Genomic DNA, 23,807 nt, shown 5'->3' with positions numbered 1-23,807 from the left:
TCGAGGAGGGAAGCCTGGAAAACGAGGATCTAAGGAAGCTGGGGGGTCCAGTTGTTGGTATGAGCCAGCGATACTTTAGTTACTCGGGGGTGGAGGTCTTCACATATCACTCTTTTAATTAATCCTAAATCTAATTTCTTTTTTAAGCATCACGCGCTTCAGAATTACTTGTGCTAGGAAAGAACAGTGTGGTTAAAGGAGAAGAGGTGTATATAATAAAAGCACATTCAGTCGATATGGGTTTATTCAAAACATTTCTTTGTTGAAAAGTGACTGCTATTCTATTCTATTCTACTTTGACGTGTTCTATTTTAATTTGCTAAAGAAGTTTCAAACTTGCTCCCCTGGAAAGCCACTTCTTCTGGTTCTTTCCCATTTACTCAACTCAGTTTGAATAACTGTGGGGGTAGGGAGGAGAGATTCCTTTGTTATCACCTCTCTGGCCAGCAACTGGGGCTGAGATCATCAAATTGTCTCTGATACCAAGTATCTCATGGGCTCGGGTCCCAGTTAGAGAAGGACCTCTCTGTGTTTCAAGTCAGGTCTGAAATTCTTCCCAGGTGGGGGCCAATGACTAACATTTCAAATGACGGGCCTGCTCTCCTCCAAACAGGACGCGGTATTTGGCATTGCTTGGCTATCCATTTTATTAAATTCTTTTTTTACATTGTGAAATAACACTCAGAAAAGTAGTTTTAATATTAAATGTATGATATAATGACTAAACCATGTACCTCCCACCCAGAAAGTAGTTAACCCCATGAGCCCCCCATGTGTTGCTTCCCAATGGTGCCACTCCCTTCCCATCCCGGAAGTAACCATCATCTTCGCTTTTATTTGTAGTTTTTACACCTATGTATGCATCTCTAAACAAAACAGTTTCTTTTTTTAAGATTTATTTATTTGAGAGAGAGAGAGAGTGTACATGTGCATGTGCGAGTGCGGGGGGAGGGGCAGAAGAAGAAAGAATCTCAAGCAGACTCTCCGCTGAGCGTGGAGCTCGATGCAGGGCTCGATCATGACCTGAGCCAAAATCAAGAGTCGGACACTTAACCGACTGAGCCACCCAGGTGCCCCACAAAATAGTTTTCTTTTTAATCTTTAAATTATGACTGTATAAACAGATTCATACTGCATGTATTCTTTTGTTTCCTGCTTCTTTCCCTTAACCATATGTTTGTAAGACTCACCCGTGTGATCTGCTAGAGATCACTAATGTTCACCACTCTTTGGCCCGCTATTTTTGCTAGTATAGTTCAAGTGAATGCTATCATCTTCTTGGTTAGGAAATGCAGCCAATACATACTGTGTACTCCTTCCTTCCTCGTCTTCCCTTGACGCTTCAATTTAGAAATGTGATCTAACTGAAAACAGTCACCAAACAGAGAAATCGATACGGGGTGCAATACTCACTAACAACGTTGGCTTGTCCGGTGAATATGGTGTACTGGAGCTCATAGGAAACCACGCTGAACTCATCATCAGAGGTCCAATGAACGGTGATGGTGTCATAGGAAGCGGTGCAGAGCTCTTCTCTAATCGTGGGAGGGTTGGGAGCTGTGGGGATCAAGAATGCTCATCAGCGAAGAGCCAGGCACCTCCGGGACACAGTTCAGAGGAGATGTGTGACGGTCATAGCAGGCCTTTCTACACAGGTCCATCAGGACCACTATCCATCCCAGAGGTGGTGACCCCAATCCAAAGAATGAACGTTTGGTTGGCTGGTTGCCGCTGTGATTTTTAACAGGTAGCGTGACTTAGCCAGCCAGTAGGGACTTATCTCTATTTCACATGAAAGTACGTTTAGGAGGTTAAGCAAATAATACTCTTATCCATGAAAAAAAAATATTAAACAAAAAACAAACAAGATGAACTTCTGTGATTTCATCCACACTGGGGAGATGGCAAACTTTTCCACTAAAGGGCTGGGTGGTAAATATTTTAGGCTCTGCGGGCCATATGGTCTCTGTTGTACCTACTCAACTCCACTGCTGAACTATGAAGGCAGCCATGGGCAATTCATACTCATATGGACGTGGGCAGCTTCCAGTAAAACTTTATTTACAAAACCGGTGAGGGCTAGATTTGGCCTACGAGCCAAAGTTTGCCAACCTCGGAGCTTTGTGAGGTCACTTATTTTTATATTTATATACCCAACTGGAAAAATACCAATGTTTGTTATCCTATAACAAACCAGCCAAATAATTGTTTGAAAATTTTCTTTCATTAAATGTTTTGATGACTTATTTAAAAAAAAAAAAACCTGGGGCGCCTGGGTGGCTCAGTCCATGATCCTGGGGTTCTGGGATCAAGCCCCGCATCAGGCTCCCTGCTCAGTGGGGAGTCTTGCTTCTCCCTCTCCTACTCCCCCTGCTTGTGTTCCCTCTCTCACTGTCTCTCTCTGTCAAATAAATAAATAAAATCTTAAAAAAAACCCCACCTTATTAGTGTAGCCCTATTTTCTTCTCATTTTTCAATTTATAGGTGATATTTCAAATTAAGAAGAACATGATTAACAATCAATTATATCTAAGAAGTACATTTTCCTTCCCCAAAGAAAACAGGGTTCCTTGGCATTTGGTTAACTTTATCACTGGAGAAGGTTGCTGTTTTATATCTTGAACACAGTCTGGAGCAGAGAAGTCTAAATCCTACCAAAATAATGATTGAAGTTGACTCAAAATCTACTGGCTTGATTTCCGTAACTGGTTTTATGAGAAGAGTTTGTGAGCCAGAAAAACACTAGGCAGTGAGTGCTCTGCACTGGCAGCAGTATTTCAGAGCAGGGGTTGGCAAACTATGGCTATGGGCCAAATCTGGCCCACTGCCTGTTTTTGTAAATAAAGTTTTATTGGAACGCAGCCAGGCTCATTCATTTATGTATTGTCTGTGGCTGCTTTTGTGCACTAGCAGAGTTGAGTAGTTGGGACCATATGTCCTGCAAAGCCTAAAGTATTTACCATCTGGCCCTTTATAGTCAAAGTTTGCCAACCCCTGGTTTAGAGAATCGATCTGGGCCTTTATTGCCACTCTTCTGTATACGAGAACCTAACTTCAAAAGGAGAAACATATCTGCATTCTATAGATTTGTAGCAACCTCTGTTCACACTATTGCAGAGTTCTTTCCTGCTCTTAACTTTGATTAGGACTGAGGAGTCCTAAACAAACCCAAAGACGGAGATGAGTTCTTAAAAATGGTAAACGGAAAACTCGAATTGTTTTAGGCTTCTTCCTTTTGTCCGCTGAAGAGATGTCCAGGACAAATACCGTACACAGCAAGTAACTTTTATGTTTGTTGTATAAAGTCAATTAGACCAGCTTTGTTTCTTGCTTAGTGAATTCCACGAGCATTACTGCACACCTATACATGTGGGCAGGCACCGCATTAAGTCACGTATTAGGACAGAAGGGCTCTATAGAGCCCCTAAAGCATTCTTTTTGGACTATGTATTTATACATCTGTCTCCTGAAGTATCCACATGCAAGATTTAGTGTCATGTGCTGTGACTTGGATGTGCATGAATCAGCGACACGAAGCCAGAGAAGCATTCCGCGGGGAGGCCCAGCTGCACCATAAAATGTCCTTATGATTGTCTGTGTGGTCCCTGTTGGTGTGCGATCACCCGGGAGGGAGCGGTGGAGAAATGCTTATTCTCCCATAATCTAAGCAGTCCACTGAATTACTTTTCCATCAACCACTGTAGAAAGATTTCGTCCTTTCTGCATTGCAATACGGGATTAAATAGAAAGCACACTTACGTTCAAAATAAGCCAGTAGCTGTGAGACACATGGCAGTAGCTGTGATTGGGGAGGAAATGTCACCTCTCTGGGTTATTAACTTGACATACCACTTAGAGGCTTGTCACGGGGAGAAAAAAAAAAATCTTGTTTTCACAGCCACGCAGGCTAACCCTGTTTTGATTATAAGCCCAATGGGTTTGTCGTGAAAAGTCAATACCCAATTTACCGTAAACGAGAATAGCAGCACGCTGCCAATTTCAATATTCGTGGGATTGGTAGCAGAACTGTTATTTTCTTGCCTCTGTCATAAACAGGACACGAGAAATGGTGGGCTAATACTCCACAAACACTTCATTTCCTGCTTACAAATGTCTGATAAACTATTTGGACTTGGCAATATCAGCCAAGCATCATATGTTATGGCCAGGATCGATGTTATGTCTAGAAATGGGCCAGATTTGTATTTGAGGTTTGACGTTCAGAAGGCAGAATGGCAGGTACCCCATGTGGTCTCAAGCTTGGCATAAACAGCCATCGGGATGATATATGGCGTACACGGTCCTAGTCAGTGTGAACTACTTTCACACTTTCCCCTCTAATCGCTGCCTTGGCATTCGCATGCAGACATAGCCCATGAATGTATGCCCACCTGAACACCATTAGACGATTCTTGGGAAATGGGGAGGAGACACTCAGGTCAACAAGACACTGATTTTGTGCAGAAAGGTCATGTGCCTGGCCCAACAGTCTTTCAGTCCTCTTTGTCCTTGGGCATGACCTTGTGACGTGGATCTGGCCCATGAGACACAAGTGGGAATTTGCCAGATGGGTCTTCTGAGCAAGCTTTTTGTTTTCCTAATAAAGACAGATTTTTGTCCCCGTTTCCCCTGCGTCCCTCTCTTTTTACCTGGAACTTGAGCATGATGGCATGGAGGCGGGGCAGCTGTGCTGTGATCATGTGGCAAAAAGGCAACACAGCAAAGGTGGCAGAGTAGAAAAAGAGCAACAGCCTGGGGTCTGAGGTCCTCACTGAGCTGCTGCCCAGGCCTGGAGCTCATACCTCCGTGCTCGGGTTTGTGTGATACAAACACCCCTTGCTGGGTTTAGTCACTGCTAACTGGATTTTCTGTTGTTGCAATCATACTCAATCCCAAATGATGTAAGAGAAAAAAAAAAGAGGGATTTTTTTCATAGGATGCCATCATGAAAAACAGCTCAGCCAGAGAAAGTCTAGACCTGCACTGTCTAATACAGTAGCCACAGGCTTTTTATATTTCAATTAAGTTTAATTAAAGTCAAATAAAAGTAAAGACTCACTATGTACATTTCAAGTTTTTGATAGCCCCATGTGGTCAGCAGCTACCATAATGGACAGTGTAGATACAGAATGTTTTTATCACTGTGGAAGGTTCTAGGGGGTAGTGTTAGTTTAGACAGACTCCGGAGTTAAAAGCTTAAAAAAGGAGGGCAGTAAATTAATAAATATTTGAAACCAAGTTTGGTTCCTTACTGCAAGTGCATTTTGGAGTCAACTTCTTTCTTCCTTAATAGGAGTGGTATGGTTTGAAAGAATGACGTAAGATAAGAAGTTTGTGGGATGACTGCTTCCCTTGCAAATGCAAAAAGGCTAAAAACAGCACCTCGGCTTCTTGCAAAGAAAAAACCTATCTGGGTATCATGCCCCTTGGATATAAAACTCCTCGCTTCTGATCCACAGACTGTAAAAACAAACATCTCACAATGTTCCCTTTCTCCTGCTCCATCTTTCCCAGCCACGTACACACGGAACTGGAGTGGGGAAGCTGATGCCACGCTAAGTTAGGGATGCGGTCTCTCGAAGGCTGCACGTCCTCGGTTCGGTGCACTTTTGGCACCTTCCTAAAGTCATAGGCACTGGTGGCTTTGCTAACACAAATAGAGGTCATCCAAACAGTCCACATTCTACCAGCGAATGATTTCAATTCTCATTCTCGAGGTTGACAGCAAAGAAAATTTTGAATGGTTAGGAATAGGAGTAGCCCGAGCTTTTCTTTTATTGCGGTTCCTTTTGTTTTGTTAAGCTTGACCAAAAAAAAAAAAAAAAGCAAAAGCCTATCAGAAACATGGCACCAGGAATTCACATGTGATTTTTGGGACATTTGCCATGGTGACCTTTTGCCAAGATGAAATGACGTCTTTTACCAGAAAGAGCAAGAGGTCTTTGGAGTCCGTATGCACCCAAGCCAAATCCTAATTCGGCCACTCGCTAGCTACCCGACCTCCAGCAAGATGGGTGACCTCCGTCATCTGCAAAATGAGGATTATAACACGCTTCCTCAGTCTGATGGTGTGAAGATTATACAAGGTCTCGGATACAAGGAGCTGAAGCAGAGTAGACACCCAATCAAGAGTTAGCTGCCAATTTTTTCTCTGCCAGGACACTGTGAGAGTCAGATGCCTTGCCGAGATGAAGTGGAAAATAGCCACGCTACTTTATGTATCTCTTTGATGGCCAGCAGAGCTGGTATTTGTGGCACCCATACTCTGAGAGGGAGGGAAAATGGTCGGAAGTATGTTTTTAATTATCGAGAGTCTCCCTTTTCCTCTGTCCCCAGTTTGGTCTGGGACCTCTGTCCCCAATTTGGTCGTTTTGGGTGGGAAAAAAAAAGTGTGCCAGAAATCATTTATGGGAATACTAGACTCCGTTCCTAAACCAGGAGCCCACACCTCTGGTTTTTCGGGAATCGATGTGGTGGCAAAGTATGTGTATCACTGAATGTCCACAATATTAAAGCGCGCGCACGCACACACACACGCACACACACACAAGACATACCTGTAAGGTAATCCAGACATTCTAGCAATTTCTTCTCTCGGGAAAAATCTAAGGCAAAGGTGTCAAATGTGTCATTGAGGTTGATTTCAGGAATTAGGACCTGGGATGATGCAGTTGCCATGGAGACTCTGTAATTTAAACAAAACAACTTTTTAGAAATGTCAAAATGCCTTTCACCGTTGCCGCCTAGGAATGAAAAAAAATAAAAGGAAAAGAAGTATCATTTTAAAATAGTGCTGTTCTTCCACGGGAGCCTCAAAAAGAACCTGGGAATGGCACAACACAGCAACACAATGCAAATGAATGCAAGCTTAAAGATGAGGCAAAGGAATTGGGGAAACAGTAGAATGGCTGCTCCCCCCTTCCTTTTTACTATCGGAAAAAAATTCCCCACGGAGGTGAAAGAATATTCGTATTTCATGTTGCCGTGTATTTAACAGCCTGGCCCCTTCACATCTAACCCCAGAGAGAAGCACATAGCTCCAGGCATTTCTTCACACATCTGTCTGGGAAACTGTTTGTTCCTTTCAGACTCGACCCTGCTCCACTTCAAAGAGGAGTCTCCAAAATTTCAAACTGCATAAAAGGCAAAGTGAAGATTAAAAAAGAATGTTTCCAGATATTGGATTAGTTTAATCAATTACTAGCCTCTTTCTAAAATAAACATTAAAAAAAGGAGTTTTTGTCTGGCTCGTTTCGTTCTCCTTATATTGTTTTTTTTTTTTTTTTGTACCATATTCCCAGCAGATGCCATGGAAAATATTCATGAGCTTTCTCACAAATTCCTCCAGTGGATGCACCATTTTCCCTCTTCATTTACAGTTGCAAGTTAAGAGTTCTCATTTATAAACTATAAAGCAACGTATTGGTAAATATGACTCTCCTGCTATGAGACCATCTCCTGCTATGTGTGTGTTAAGCTCTCAAGTTGATTTGCAAACTTCAGTTCCTAATAGCAGAATGTTTTGACTAATTAAAAAATGCAAGCGATCCTCTTAAAAACGATACAATTGTGGCATGACATAAACCATGTCTGAGCATATCAGACTATGCTAGACCCGTAATCTTGTTGATCTGGGTATTTCACAAAGTTTGGTAAACACCACCAAGGACCGACTATGTGTAGGGTACTGTGTAGGGTGCTGGGAATTTGTCAGCAAAGCAACACTCTGAAATGGTTCAGCTCTAAATCTAGCTATTTTCTTTTTTAAAGATTTTATTTATTTATTTATTTATTTATTTATTTATTTATTTGAGAGAAACAGCATGAGAGGGAAGAGGGTCAGAGGGAGAAGCAGGCTCCCCGCTGAGCCGGGAGCCCGATGTGGGACTCGATCCCAGGACTCCGGGATCATGACCTGAGCCGAAGGCAGTCGCTTAACCAACTGAGCCACCCAGGTGCCCAAATCTAGCTATTTTCTAATTAAGAGTACTGATGCTCATTTATACAAAGTCACAAAGCTAGCTGGCAGCTAGGTCTATATTCTTCCATTTAAACTAGAAAAATTTCAACCTGGTTACCTAAGGAGATGTATCTCCTCTTGTGTCTCTTAACGGCTCTTAAAACTTTGTATTTTATAAAGATATGTATTTTGGCTATAAAAATTACACTTGTGGGTCTATCCATACGATGCAATATTATTCATCCATAAAAAGGAGTGAAGTACTAATACACACAACAATGTGGATGAACCTTGAGAGTGTTAACGCTAAGTGAAAGACACCCGACACAAAAGGCCATGTATTGTATGATCCATTTGTATGAAATGTCCAGAATAGGCGAATTCATAGAGACAGAGAGCAGATTAGTGGTTGCCAGGGGCTTGGGGGGGGGCGGGCAATGGACGATGACTACGTAATGGGTATGGAGTTTATCGGGGGGGTAATAAAAAGATTTTGGAACTCGATAGAGGTAGTAATTGCACAACATTGTGAATGTACTAAATGCCACTGGATTGCATACATTAAAATGGTTAATTTTATGTTCTCTGAATTTTACCTCAATATAAGTTACACCTGTGAGGTGCTCAAAATCCTTAGAAATGAAGTTTCTATAATTGTACTTCTGGAACATTTTCAGCTCTGTATAGGGAGGGAAGTAGACGGGATAATTAACAATGTAATAACTGGGATGATACTGGGATCTGTTGATGAAAAGTTTGAAGAGGCATAAACTCTGGAAAGAAAAGTTTCAAGGGTTTGAATGAGGGTGGAGAATCTAAATTCACCACCTAACTCTTTCACCAAGAAACAGTGACCAGCAGAGTTTGGGGATTTTGTTGGCTAAAGAGCGCACCCAAGGGGAATGGGCTAATCATTGTGATGAAGACCTGCTAATTTAGACTGGCAGATACAGGGATGGTTGCTAGGCAGTTTTCACAGATAGTCAAACTGTACTTAAAAAATGCTTTCCTTATGACCCATGATCACAAAAACTCCTCAAAACTCAGAGCGATCTCAGGATTACTCAACAAATATATACGAAGCTCTTAAAGAGCCTGAAAAATTTGCGTCAACGCAGAAAAGTTAAAAGAAATGCTATAGTGCCACATGAACTCCTCAAATAAAAATTTCAAAGTGAAACCCCAATTAGAATGTTTCATGACGTCCAGCGGGGAAAACTGCACTGAGCTTTGAAGAACCGACCATCTTTCTTTTGCATTTCTCTGTCGTTCTTGTGTGGCACCGATCTTGGACTAAGAGGATCCTGAGTGCTCTGAACAGATAATCTCGCTTTAGCACTTTCCCGGTCCAGGGGCAGAAGCTTCTGCTCAGGCTCACCCAAAATAGATTTCACTCCCACGTTTCTCCTGGTTCTGTGGTCCACAGTTAACTGAAACGTGCTTCGGGCAAGTGACAGTGTTAAAAAAAAAGCCTGCCATCTTGCTGGTGGGAACTTTGTGGAGTGGGAACGGAAAGGCTGAAAGTCCCTAAGCCTGGGAGGCAAAGACTGACAGCAAGAATCCGTGCAGATTATTGCAGCTTTTAACACCTACACAGTTTTTTGATGGAAGGAAAGATATTTATCTTTGGCTACAATTTCAAATTCGTAATTGGAGTGACAGGCAAGGGGAGATCTGCCAAATTCAACATTTTAGGCCATGTTTTTATTCCCCAAATCCTTGTTGCCCATCTTCTGGCCTTTCAGATGAGTTGCCAAAATCCACCAGGGCCATCAGTCTTATGCCACTTTCGCAATTCTGTGCTTTCATAGTTGTGTGTGTGTACATATACGTGCGTGTGTGCACATGCTTGTGAGTGTGTGTTAAGCTCTTATCATATTGTGGCAAATAAGGACATTGTGTCCTATCTTGATGCTTAAGGGGGTGGCCTGCACATTACTTCCTGTTTCTATTTTGACTTCGATGCTCCTAATCTCCATGACAGTTTGCTAGGGCCACATGGGGCCAGTTTTCCAGAAGGTGGACGTGTCTGGAGCTACACGGCTCACAGGCTTTCTGTCAGTCAGTGCCAGGGGAAGATGCTCTACCCTTCCTGCCTAATATCGGCCCCCGTGCCCGACCCCTGACAACGGCACTTACATGGGTTTCTCTTGCGCGAGTGGGAAAATCACCGTGGTAAAACCCAGTGAGGTCTCACAGCAACAAAACGTGGTTTGCTTTGGTCTGCTCAGGATTTCCCAAATGCATTTGGCTCTGGAACTTTGTTGTTGTTTTAACACCAATTAACACCCTACCAGAACACACTTCAAAACCCACTCATCAGACGTGCTTGAATTCTTAAAATCAAGTGACATCTTTCCATTGTTGACAACTGGAGCTCTTGGCTTTATATTCTGGCTAAGTCTGATGGATCCTTGAACTGCCTATGGGGCTGAAGGACAGAGGAGTCGGACACCCTCCTAGGAGCTCTGAAAGATGAGTACTGTTCAGAGGGAAGTTTCTTTTTACCATCCTCTTGATAATTTGCTGCTACAAGTGATTTTAATTTCAGATTTCTCATAAGCAACTTTCTTATGCTTCGATGAGTTTTGCTTACTTAGTGTCATTTTATAAAGATGCTCATACAATCATACAGAAGACCTATATATTAGTGTGGCTTGAGAATATAGTATGTTATACTATGTGTGTCAATTTAGTAAATGGGAGAGAAGGGAATTAGCATTTGTTGCACGATCACCTTGGGACAGGAACCGGACGAATAGTTTTATTATACTATTTGATTTTGTCCCTATAACAACCAGATTAGGTAGGAATAATCAACCTGTTTTATAGTTTGTTCACTCATTCATTCATGTCAGGCAGTTTGCTATGTGCTGGGGCCATAATGGTGAAAACAAGGCGGCCGCCGGGGGTTCTGCCTGCTAGGAGCATATGAGCAAAATTAGACTCACAAGTGTTAAAGGAGCAGCCCCAGTGCCATCCATAATTCCCGCTAAGCAATTAGCGCAGAGCCAGACCCTGGATTCCAAAGCATATGCATCTCCTACAGTGTAAAGCTTGAGGGTCTCTCTCCTTCGGGTGTTGTTGTGTTGTTTTTTTTTTTTTTTATATTTCTGAATCGAAAACCTTTTTGCAGTTTGATTCAGCCTGTAGATGAACATATCTACCTTAAGTGATTTAAAGATGCAGAAAAATCTCATTCAAGTCTCACTTTAGGAAGGCTTGCAGGATTGAAAGTTTGTTCTGGGCTTTCCCCCGCTTGAACAGAACAAGAGAGATGGTTTAGAAGTGTACAGGTGCCAAAGCCCAAGGCAGACACAATAGGAGGCAGAGGATCATGAAGTCACGTCCTAGAGAAGAATGTTTACTAAGGAAAGGATTGAAGAGTAGAGACAGGCAGAGACCAGCCCCGGAACAGACATACAAGGCGGGACCGGACTGACATACTAAACCATGAGAACTTAAATCCAACAGACATTATGGAGGATCTATGATGCTAAAGGCCTGTTCTTACGAGTCATCAGCAATATTACTACAACTACTGATAGAGGCAGCTATTATGAGCCCAATTTTCTTTTTATCTTTTTTTTAAAAAAAGATTTTATTTATCTGATAGAGAGAGAGAGGAAGGGAACGCATGAGCGGGGGGAGGGGCAGAGGGAGAAGCAGACTCCCCGCTGAGCAGAGCTTCCATGCGGGCTCGATCCCAGGACCCTAGATCATGACATGAGCCAAGTCAGACGCTTAATGGACTATGCCACCCAGGTGCCCCTATGAGCCCAATACTCTATGCAGAAAATAGCTCACAGATAAACCCAAAGGATCATAGTTAAAAAGTGGCAGTGCTGGGATCCCTGCCCAAGTTTCCCAGGTCCTGGTCCAAGCCCCCTGCCCTTTTACAACATTCCGGTCCCGGAAAGAGAGAAAGGCTCAGGAACTGACCAAGAGGACTGCCAATAGAGACGGGAAGAGAGGGGCTGCGTCTTCAAACTTGATGGAACTTTAGCCTTCTCATAAGCAGGAGGCTGACTTTCTTACGCGTGGATTTAGTGAACAGTTTTGCTTATTTAAAATGATTTTATAAAAGTGCACATACAGTTGCACCAAGAACTATATATTAGTGAGGCTTGAGAATATAGTACACAGTGGACCCTTGAACAATGTGGGGATTAGGGGCGCTGACCCCCACCCAGTGGAAAATCCGTGTATAACTTTTGACTCCCCCAAACTTAACTACTAAGAGCCTACTGGGGACCAGAAGCCTCACTGATAACATAAAGTGTCGATTAACACATCTTTTGTATGTTGTATGTATTATACTCTGCATTCTTACAATAAGGTAAGCGAGAGAGAAGAAAATATTATTAGAAATATTAAGAAATATTATTATAGAAAATATTATGGAGAAAATACATTTACAGTACTGCACTGTATTTATTTTTTTAAAAAACCGTGTATAAGTGGACCTGAGCAGTTCAAACCCATGCTGTTCAAGGGTCAACTGTATTATACAGTTCACTATCTGTAGAAAGAAAAATCAAAGTCATGTTTCTGCTCTTGAAGAGTTGGGCTTGTTACAGGTAGAGGTGAATGGGACCGGTTATGACCTGCTGGATCTGTGGGAGATCACATGTGGGACATTCATGTGCTTATGTTATACTTCAAAGGTAGGTCTTCTTTCAGAATGTTCTATCCCAACTGTTATGGGGCCACATTCTCTCCCCTCGATAGGTGTGAGTTTGTTCATATTACACTTGATCAAATTTTTAGGGAGTGCTGAGAAATGCAGCTCATAGTAGCCATTTCATCTGGACATCTCATGATTTGTACCTGGAGAAAAGTACTCTTGGATCCCAGTTGGAAACCATGATGTAAGTGTAAACAGGGTCTAGTAGAGTGTCCTAGGTACGCCGGAGTATTAGCACCGTTTGCAGTTTTTAACCTTAGGAGGAACATAAAGCAACCGGATACAGTCCAGATGAGAGCTACGAAGACAAACACTGGGAACCTAGGAGTCGTGAGCAAAGAAACTGGCTTCTCTTAAGAGTAGGGAGGCGATCATTTTAAGGATATAAACAGGATGATAAGCAGCTGTTAGCCACGTGCTTTGGAAGAGATTAAGTATCGTAACCAGCTGCAGAAGAATTTTTTCTCAAATATAAGAAATGACACCATGAAGCTGGTTCGATACAAGAGCAGGGCTGTAAAACCACTGTATGTTACTCGGACTGAAAGAACGGTGAAAACAGAAATATCAACGCCTACCTCTAAGGGCTATTTTGAGAATTAGCACAGTGCCCGACACAAGCACGCACTCAATTAATGTTCGTTTTTTTTCTCTTTCCTTGAAGAAATGCAAGTCAGACGACGGTGAGTATTTTTTTCCCCTGGGCCAGGGGTTGGCAAAATACAGCCAGAGGGCCAAATACCTGTTTGGGGAAGTGTTGGTAGAAACCCAGGCACGCCCGTTTGTTTCTGTATTGTCTACGAAAGGCTGCTATGGAGTTAACCACGGCAGAGCTGAGTAGTTGCGAAGGAGACCTTAGAACCTGCAGAGCTGAAATATTTCATCTCTGGTCCTTTATCAAAGCTTGCAGACTTCTGCTCTAGGATAAAGACCAGCATGAATGAGCTGTCCGGGGTTGTCCGGTGATAGGATTCTATTATTGCTTTGCATATGGGGCAGGGGGCCTCCAAAAATGAGAATGAATGAAAAGTCCAGGGCACTGGCAGGGGTTGGAGGTATCATTTAGGTGGAGTGGGGTGCTTTTCTTTGGCTCTGCTAACAACTGCTGAAGGTGTTTGCAGCAGCGAAGGCGAGTAAGTTTATGCCAATCCAGACGGACGCGGAGCGAAGGAGCACTGACTCCCATCAGTTTCACCACTGAACTGACCATTCGAATAACGTTCTCTTTATGTGCCCTGCCCCAGAATAAAGGACCCTTTAAAAGAAAGAGGTATGAGATTGACAGTTGGGTCCTTTCTCTCCCACATGAGTCAGCTTTGACCTTTCTATCGAGGCGAACCTTCTCAACCAAATAAAAATAGGTCTAACAGAGCACAACACCTGGGCGTTTTTTTTTTCTTTTCTTTTTAATAGATGAGCCCTGAGATGGAAGAAAAGATTCCCTTTTATGTTTTTGCCTTCATTTTGACTCTTTGTTACCAAGTGTACGATAAGATCAGGTCTGAGAGTTACAATAACTGTCGTTTTTGTGCCACCGTAAGCGTTCTCCCCCGCCTCTCCACCCCCCCCCCAAAGCAAGGCTGATTTTATTCTTTCCAACCGGTGGACTCTTGTTTCAAAGGCCTTGAACTCCAGGGCGCTACTGAAAAGGCTTTGACATGTCAAAGGGAAGCATCTTTAGCTGGAACAAAGCAACTCAAAGCCTCTATTCTCCCGGTACTCAGCCTCGAAAATGAAAACAAAAGCCAGGCGAGGGCAAGGCCTGCGATCACTCCCCAGACACAGGAGCCCAGCAGCTGAGAACTTCCCAGCAGCCCCCGCAACTCACCTCTCGGTGATATTCTTAGCTGTCTGTAGGAACCGCGCATGATCATTCTCCTTCAGAGAGTGTTCCGCCTGGGAGATGAGGGACGCCGACCGCTCGATGCACTGCTTGCAGTTTGCAATCTGCTGAGCCAGTTTGCGAAGCCTCATCACCTTGAAAAGAGGCATGGAGATGGTTAGGTGGGTGGGCTTGCTTAGGGAACATGCATCAGGCTGGACCCTTCCAACGTGTGCATCGTGCTGCACGGAAGTTGTCCTTCAGTGAAAGTCCAAAGAGTGGGCGGAGAAATGTGGAAATCCCAGTTAGGGGACGCCTGGCTTGGATACTCTTGATCTCCTTGGAGAAGCGTCGCTAATTTGTTTTATGAGAAAATACTTTATTGTGAATTGCTTCCTTGTTGATGGGGAAAAAAGGTGTTGCCTAATGGCAAGCTACAAGGGTCACCAGACCTCTTCCCTCACTATTCCGCTCAATTACTGTAAGACGGCAGCGAACGCTGGGACTTTCTCTGTCTCAGGGCTTCAGCTGGGCCATCAAGAAAATAAGACATCCCTGTAGGTGCAAATGTGTGGCTTAAGTAAGAACCATTTTCCCAAAAGGTCTTTGCAATCCACGTCATAGAATTGTGATGTGAAAACATGAGGTATTACTATTTCCCACACGATCTAAAACTCATGTGTTAAATGAACAGAAAGCCAGCGTTTTTTCCATTGATTAATATTTTTCCTGTTGAGCAGATGAGAGAAAGCCAAAGAAAGCACAGCTGGGCCCTTTCCCCTCACTGGGAACGTCATTTCCAGGTACTTTGTGCTTCCTTGATAACTAAGAACTATTTTGATAAGCATTTCCCAGTCGGGATAAAAATGCATGTTTGGCTCCAACCTCCATTCCAATTCCTGATTCTGTCTTGCTTGAAAACGACCCTCAGACGTAATTGACTGTAACCTCGGGGGTAGGCCAAGATAAGTGCACGGTAACCCACTTGACCATTCGCTAGAGTGTTTGAAATGTGCTGTGAGATGAAGCCCTCTGGCCAGAAGCCAAGTCAAAATTAGACTGCTAATTGGAATTGCTGGGCGCCCAGTGCCCCATCCACACAGCCCGGGACAGGTCTTGGCCGGCCTCAGGATCATTCCGGAATGGAAAACAGCCCTGGGTGAAAGGGTAGGGAGGAGGCCAGTTAATCTGTCTTACAGACAAGGCTGGCTCCGGCCCCCTCCAGAATTCCTGCTAACTCCAAGAAATTCCTTCTTTCTCCAAGTCATCATTAGCATCCCCATGCAACTTTAATCGAAGAAAAGGAAGGAAGGAGATGTCAGAACTCGAGGCCTCTAAGGAACATCTGATTCTAGCTATGTTGTACTGAAGCAAACAAAGGAAATTCATGCTGCACTGAGAGGCAAGACTTCGGGCAAGGGAGAGAGTTAAGGGAGAATGAAGTGCCAAGACCTTGGAGCAAACGGCGTAGGAGATTAAGCCCGGTAAAAGACGTAACTCATTATAATTACGGTGACCATCCACGGCAGATGAACCGTGTTCATTAGTTGAATGAAATAACACTTCTTTTACACCAAATTGAATTTAGCGTCTAACACAGTTACATCCAGAGGTAAAGCTGAGAAAGGCTTAGAGTCCAATTCATCCATCAGAGGAAGGAAAATAACTTGGAGTCCCCAACAATCCAAGTGAACGAAATATTTAAGCACACGACGGAATTAAAGATGTTTAATACAATTCCAACAAAAGAAACATAAGGTCAAAATACTCCTTTAGAACAACTCTGTGTCAGTCACTTAGCCTTTTCGTCTATCAGTGATCCATCCCACAGACTACAAATGCAACAATGCTTGAACTCTATTTTCTTCTTTCTTTTCTTCTATCATGATACTGGAAATTAAAAGTGGCATTAAGCGGAAAAGATAAAAAACAAAACCAAACAACAACCCTAACTCATGCATTAAGTTGAAGGAAGCCAAAATGAGAGCCTCCTTTGAAAACATAGGAATGCTTCACCGAAAACAATTGTTGGCATAATTTTAATTTTAGTTCAAGTGTACAATTCCATCTGACATGCCGGATCGGAGCTTTTCAAAATGGTGTGCACAAGAATCAGCAGGAATCTTTTGAAAAGAGAAACTGTAAATGTTTGGGCCCCCTCTCCAATATCCTCCCTAAAAAGCTGTTACTGACAGAGCAGTACGAATCTGCATTCCAACAGGCAATGAGCCGCAGGTGATGGGTCAGTAGTATGGTCAGAACTAGCACTTACAAACAAAATAGAAGGGAAGAGGAGAGGAGAAAAGAAAGTAGCAGAGTGCATTCCTGATACAGAAGGCACATTCGGTTTTGCAAAAACCTGCCGTGTGTCTGCACACGCGCACGCTGGGCTTCATGTCCTCCCTATTTTTTTACTGTGGGCTTCAGTTAAAAAAAAGAGAGAGAGAAAGAAAAGAAGAACACTACTCTGAATCAGGTGTTCACAAACTCTGGTCTGTATACCTTATCCAGCACACACCGATCTGTGTACATAAAGTTTTATTGGCACACCGCCACGTTCATTCATTTATCAATCATCTCTGGCTCACACTACAACACTGGGCAGAGGTGAACTGTTCCAACAGAAACTGTATGGCAAAGCCTACAATATTTATTATCTGGCCCTTTACCGAAAAAGTTTGCCAACTTAAGTGATGCGGATCAAACGGCCCTGATGTGAACCACACTTCGGGAAACACTGTCCCACTTGCTACAACACTTCAGAATCAGACACCGAGCATTTAGCAAAATACTAATTTCGTCCTCAGAAAACTCTTTTTTATATACTATTTTAAAAATCTGACAAGACGAATAAAATCTGATTTTTGAAAACACTGGATACTGACACGTAAGAAGATTCTTTATACGTTAAGTGTTACTGCCACAGGGGACATTTTTCCAAGTGGGCCCTGTTCTTCTTTGCCTTTGGGAAGTGTTGCTTGCACGTTGTAATTTCAGGAATTTGCTCTATGCTCATCATGGAAATAGCCTGCCGGTTGAATCTGCTTTCGGTGAGGACACAGGCCTATACATACCAATTTATCTGCTGCTTATTATACCTTACACATGCTCTAAAATGCAGCCCTTCGTTTTTCTTTAAATGCATTTTAAATGCTTTTAATGTATGTGCTTTTATATGTATTGTAGGATCCCCACCCCAAAACTGTTCCGTCCTAACAACTGATCCTCGGCTATCACAGGTCTCTGCATTGCCAATGAGGCCTGACTTGGCGTTTCTGTAAGGCTCTAGAAAAGCCCGACCACATAGTCCAGTTACTGATCTTAAATTTTGGAGATCTGGAGTACATTTAAAAGCCGTGAAGAGAAGGGACCCTTTTTCTCTGTGGCTGCAGCGTTCTACCACCCATCCGTGTCTGAACATAAAACACCTAATTTCCTCAGTCTGGAGTTTGCTGCCAGCTTTTGCTGTGTTGACATGAAATTTATCTCCTCCTACTGAAGAGATAAGACACTTCTTTCCCAGGGAGTCTCGTGGCTTGAGACTCTCCAGTCCCTCTGAGGAGAAAGGCCGCTGAGCTATTTATTTCCTAGGCTGCACAATGGTCTGAGAGCAAGCATTACCAGTACGTACCAGTGGGTCCCAACCCTGCCTACCTGGCAAGCCCTCAGCTGGAGGATTTGCGGTGAGTCTGTTTCCACCAGGTCTAACGGCCTCGGGATCCACACCAGAGACCCATGGTGGCCGAAGTCACGTCACCACCGTGATCCCCGCGGTCCTGCCGGTTCTTCCTCCAGCTCCCCACTTCCAAGTGCCGGTGAGAGAGCCCCCCTGCCCCTTCTCTGGACTCAGCGTCCTCAAGACCGCCCAGACACCACCCTGGGCACCCTCATGGGGCACCAAGTCCATACTTGGCCCTCCCTGCCCAGCACCTCGGTTTCCCAGCGCGTTGGTACTCACGCTCTTCTCTTCCTCAAAATGTATCTCTGACACCACGTGCCCTGGCCAGGGACTCAGTCACCGTGAATTCCGAGCTTTGGGATTCCACTAGTCTTTGGTGATGTTGCCAAAGCAGTAACTCGAGAGAAAGCCAAACTGGGCCTCATCTTTCCCAAGCAATGTTTGCTTTCTAAGACTGCCTTCTGAGATAATGTCCCCGAGCCAAGTGTGTACTTTTTAAAAAGTGATAAACTTCAAACACACAGACGATTTTTAAAGTAATATGATCCACTTCCCCATGCCCAGTCCCAGCTTTACCAAATCTCAATATCTCCATCATATTAGTGTAAAAGATTTCTGAAAAGGAAGTAAAATATTATTGATAGCATGGAAGCCCTGTGTGTCCCTCCCTAATTTCATTCAAGTCCTTCTCCAGAGGAAAACACCTTTTTGAATTCAGGCTGGATCACTCCCAAGTATGTATGCGTGCCTAAACATTGTATGGGATTTTTCTGTAGTTTATCGAATTTTATATAACAAGTCTCACTCCACGCAAAACATTGTAAAGCTTGTTTATATGTTTGCGGTTTGTCCATATGAATACATGTCACCCGAGTTCATAAATTTTAACTTTTGAAGGCTGTTCCAGTACATAAATATACAATTGTCTTATAAACAGCTTTATTGAGATATAATTAACATACAACAAACCGTATATACTTAAAGTGCAAATTTGGTAAGTTTGCAAATATGTGTAAACCCATAAGATAATGGACACATAGATCTTGCCTCCATTTTCCTCCTGCCCTTGGTAATTCATCCCGTCCCCCACCCCACTCCCTGTCACTCATCCCTAAGCAACCACTGATTTGTCTTCTGTCACCGCAGATTATTAGAAAGTGTTATTTCGGGGCGCCTGGGTGGCTCAGATGGTTGAGCGTCTGCCTTCAGCTCAGGTCATGATCCCAGGGTTCCGGGATCGAGTCCCGCATCAGGTTCCCTGCTAGGTGGCGGGAAGCCTGCTTCTCCCTCTGCCTCTCTCTCTCTGACTCTCATGAATAAATAAATAAAACATTAAAAAAAAAAGAAAGTGTTATTTCTAAACTTCCATATGAATGTGTTCATGCAGGATATACTATTTTCTGTCTGGCTCCTTTCACTCACCCTAATTTATTGAGATTCATCCGTGTTGTTGCATGTATCGTTCTTTTTTGTTGCTGAATATAGTATTTCATTGTATGGCTGTGCCACAAATTGTTTATTCATTCATCTGCTGATAGACATTTGGGTCATTTCCAGTTTGGGGCTATTACCCTTGCCATTCCCATGAAAATTCATCTATGTGTCCTATAGGGACACATGCTTTCAATTCTCTGGCAAACACCTAGCATGGTGTATGTATAACTACTTAAGGAACTGTGAGTTTTCCAAAATGCAGTTTTATTCTTATAAACAGCGTATGAGAGTTCTAGTTCCTCCACGTTCTCAACAACGCTTGGTATGGTCCATCTTTTTCATTTTAACTGTTCTACTAGGTAAGTAGGGTATCTCCTTGAGGTTCTAATTTCCCTTACTGACTTTTCTTAACAACTAATGATTTTGAACATCTTCTCATGTGCTCATTTGCCATCCACATGCCTTCCTTGGTAAAGTACCTATTCAAATCTTTTATCCATCTGGTAAAGGTATTGTTTGTTTCCTTGCTAAGGAGTTTTGAGAATTTGTTATATACCTGCGTACGAATATTTTTCTATTCAGATAAATAATTTATACATATTTGTCTCCAACCTGTGGCTTGTCTTTACATTCTCTTAACAGTGCCTTTTAGAGAGAAGTTTTTACTTTTGATGTAATACAATTATCTGTTTAATTTGTAAATATTTCTTTGATGTTTTTAACATTGTATATGAACAATCTTTGCCCAACTCAAGGTTCACCAAGATTTCCTCTCACATTTTCTTCTAGAAGTTTTATCATTTTGTCTTTCACATTAGGAATATCCGTTTAGATTTAATTTTTGTATATGGCATGAAATATGGCTCGAATTTCATATTATGTGCAGAATAGCGTCTCCTATGTGGAGGCTAAAACTCAGTTTCCAAATCCCCCCTGAGGCTGAGCAGTCTTTGTAGTTTCAATGTCTACATTTTACCTCCCAAACTGCTAATCTGTTATTTTCACATTTCTTTCTTTCTGATCTTATACCCTTTTTGTGGCTTCACAAGTTTTTGCTCTTTTAAAATAGAAGTTATCCCTTCATTTATCGCTTTAAACATCTTTTCTATATTTTCCCATAAAATGAATTTCACCTGGGGTGAGATAATGTCTTTGTTGATTTTGCGGGCTATATTTTCAGAAATGCAAGATTTCTTTATATGCTTCAGCACTGCGGTTTGAGTTTCAGGTTTAAAGGGAAGAAGTCATTCATAATCATTTTCTCTTTGTTTAGCCCCCTCCCATCCCCTCCACCTACTGGTATTACCACCAGTTTTCCTCACCTCCCTCACACTTGGGGGTCCTCATTCAGGGATCCTCTGCATTTCTGAGGCTTCTCTTTTGAGCAGGTATCAGAAATAGTGCAAATCCAGGCTCCAGCCCAACAACAGACTTGTTCCAGACTCCCAGGCCCGAAATCACTAAAAACTATGACCCGGGATAGAGGTTGGCAATAATCTTTTTTGGTGCCTTTTAATGAACTGAGAAGCCTTATGCGGCCCATGGTATTGACCAACAAGCCTGATTTTAGTCCCTCATACCATCTGGAGCACTTCTAGCCCCATTATCCCAGGGCTTCAAGAACTCTTTATCCATTGGAGTGGAAGGTGTCGCTGCTTTGGTCTCTTCCAGACCAAGTCCCACTCCCGTGTTTTAGCTGCAACTGTAGCTTTGCAGGTTTGTCCCATTTCTGGCCCACGGAGACCTTTATCTTGTTTTGGGTCTAGCTGGGTGTCTTTGCTTTCCTATTTCACCATGTTCTCTTGTCACTGACATGTATTTGGGGTGGACTGGGTGCACCAAAGCACGAACCCCATGCATGACGACGGCCGGAACTGCAACACCCCTTCACTACTTTGATCGAGCTCATGAGAGAAACCCTCATGCTGGGAAGTTAAGCAAGGGAAAGGCATGCTGGCCAGGCTGAATAACCACGCCCCTCCAAGATGCTCCCATCCTACTCCCAGGAGTTTTTAAACGATGGCGCTTTACATGATAAAAGGGATGTTGCAGATGTGATTAAGGCAAGGATCTTGAGAGAGGGGGGTCTTATCCTGGATGATCTGGGTGACCCCAGTGTAATTAGAAGGGTCCTTAGAAGAGAGAACCAGAGAGAACTGTGCCAGAGAAAGAGATCTGCGGAGGGAAGCAAAGGTCGGAGTGATGTGATAAAGAAACCAGGAGCCAAGGAGTGCAGGTGGCCTCTAAAAGCCAGAAAAGGCAACAAATGGATTCCGCCCTAGAGCCTCCGGAAAGAAACAGCACTGCCGAAACCTTGACTTTCAGCCCAGTGAGACTGATTTTGGACTCCTGACCTCCGGAAGGTCAGAAACGAAATCTGTGTTGTTTTAAGCCACCCAGTCTGTGGTAATTTGTTACAGCAGCGATAAGAAACTAATATGAGTATCGAGAGCTGATCCCTGTACCATGTAAAGGCAACAAATTCCCTCCCACACGCATATTAATGAATTGCAGCTGTATTTCAGGCAATCATGTATCTGAGGACCTGCGAGATGTCAGGTATTAAGAGATGTACACATGTGGTGCATGACAATGGAAGAAGAAAAATGTCCTGTGAGGATTCCAGGCTGACATTCAGTGCTCTTCGAAGTTGTACAATTTGTACGTGGGGAAAAGTCGCTTCTCAATACATTTGAGTTCTTGGCCAGGGAATGACTTCATATTAATTTGTTAATTCACTATAACAGCTTCGAGCTATTTGATTTGATTTGACTTTAACTTTTCTGATCACCATCACAATTTACATGCATAAATATTTTTCAACTTACATAGGCAAAGTAATCTAAAACATTATACAGTATTGAAAGTACCTTTTAAATGTGGTAGAAAACAGAGAAGCGCACATATATTAGCTATTGGAACCTCTGTGTACCACTTAATAGTTGCTAATTTAATTATACATATTTCATTAAAGCATGGTTATGAGCATATGTAATAATAGAACCTCATGAATTTATTGGATCTTGAATGAACGTTTCTATTTTTTAAATATTTACAAAATTACCTTTTGAGGGTGGCAGAGAAATGAGCAAAATAAAATGGATCCCAAGTATTTCAATAAAAACCATAGGAATTTTAAAGATACAAATATTAGAAAAGAATTACTATTAATATATCCACAAAGGGATCTATGATACAGTGAAACTATAGCAGTTTTGCCACCATGAAATTATACCTGTCTGAATTCGCTCAAGGGCACGGGAAAATACTTTGCAATTTCTATATAAAGTCTGATTCATTGACACATTTATTTAATACTGTGTTAATTGCTGGATATAGCGATAAATATGAAATGAACTCCTCCTCTGTGGAACCCACCTTCTCATAGAGAAGAAAGATGAAAACAATGGCTATAATAGACCAGAGCTCCATGCTGCCCCCTGGAGTTCAGTAATGGAGGAGAGGTAATGTAATCCTTTTATTACAGATGTGCATAGGAAATGGTGATAATACAAAGAAATGGGTGGAGAAAAAAATGGCCAACCAGGGGCCTTTGAGCTCCGTCTTAAAGACTTAAGAGGAAATTACAGAAAATATAGAAAAGGGGGGTATTCGATATTTCCTAAGCTATTGAAGTGCATGGGAGTATGATGTTTTCTCCAGGTAGAAAATATGAAATCTACCCTAGAAATCATACCTTCCCTTCTTTGATCTTGGTTCCAATAATCTGTCGTCTCTGCTGAATGATCTCAATGAGAAGATCACACTCCTCCATCAATTTGGCTTCTTGACGTGATGCATTGACCTACAGGATAGATAGAATAGTAAGGGTTTACTTGGCCTTTGTTTTCAGTTACATGCTCTTTAATGTAGACTACTATGTTTCTGGTAATCACTAAAAAGGATACTTTAAATGTTAACTCTTCTTCCAATTATACAGAGATGGAAAATATAGGACTTACATGTCCACTCCCTATCTTGCATCCTTGGAGAACACTGTTATCCAAAGGTAGCAGTCTTTTCTACTAAGCCATACTCGGCCTCAGAATCTTCCTTAACCCAACATATATGTAGCTATTACCAGTTAGTGGGAAATCGACGCCTGAAATATATTTGAGATTCCTGCTTTTATATCTTGAAAGAAAGTGTAATTTTGGCCTATTAAACAAAAAAGTAAGTTAAAAATAAAACAATATTATTCCTTTATGGAGAATAGATTACTATC

At 42.5% G+C, this 23,807-nt stretch overlaps 1 protein-coding gene across 5 annotated transcripts in view; it reads right to left on the bottom strand.

Annotated features, from left to right (window-relative positions):
- The window catches only part of MID1 (midline 1), a 587,779-nt gene that overhangs the window by 19,581 nt on the left and 544,391 nt on the right, over positions 1-23,807 (bottom strand). For all 5 annotated transcript variants that reach the window (XM_078064878.1, XM_078064879.1, XM_078064882.1 and 2 more), the window contains 4 exons: positions 23,280-23,387; positions 14,476-14,624; positions 6,558-6,685; positions 1,414-1,557 (listed from right to left, as the gene is read on the bottom strand). In XM_078064878.1, the coding sequence (XP_077921004.1) occupies positions 1,414-1,557; positions 6,558-6,685; positions 14,476-14,624; positions 23,280-23,387 (529 nt within the window). The remainder of the gene's footprint in view (positions 1-1,413; positions 1,558-6,557; positions 6,686-14,475; positions 14,625-23,279; positions 23,388-23,807) is intronic.

The sequence above is a fragment of the Halichoerus grypus genome, chromosome X, assembly GCF_964656455.1.
Source record: "Halichoerus grypus chromosome X, mHalGry1.hap1.1, whole genome shotgun sequence".
Lineage (NCBI taxonomy): Eukaryota > Metazoa > Chordata > Mammalia > Carnivora > Phocidae > Halichoerus > Halichoerus grypus.
Note: the sequence above shows the minus strand (reverse complement) of the source record. Positions and strands in the feature narration are given on the sequence as shown.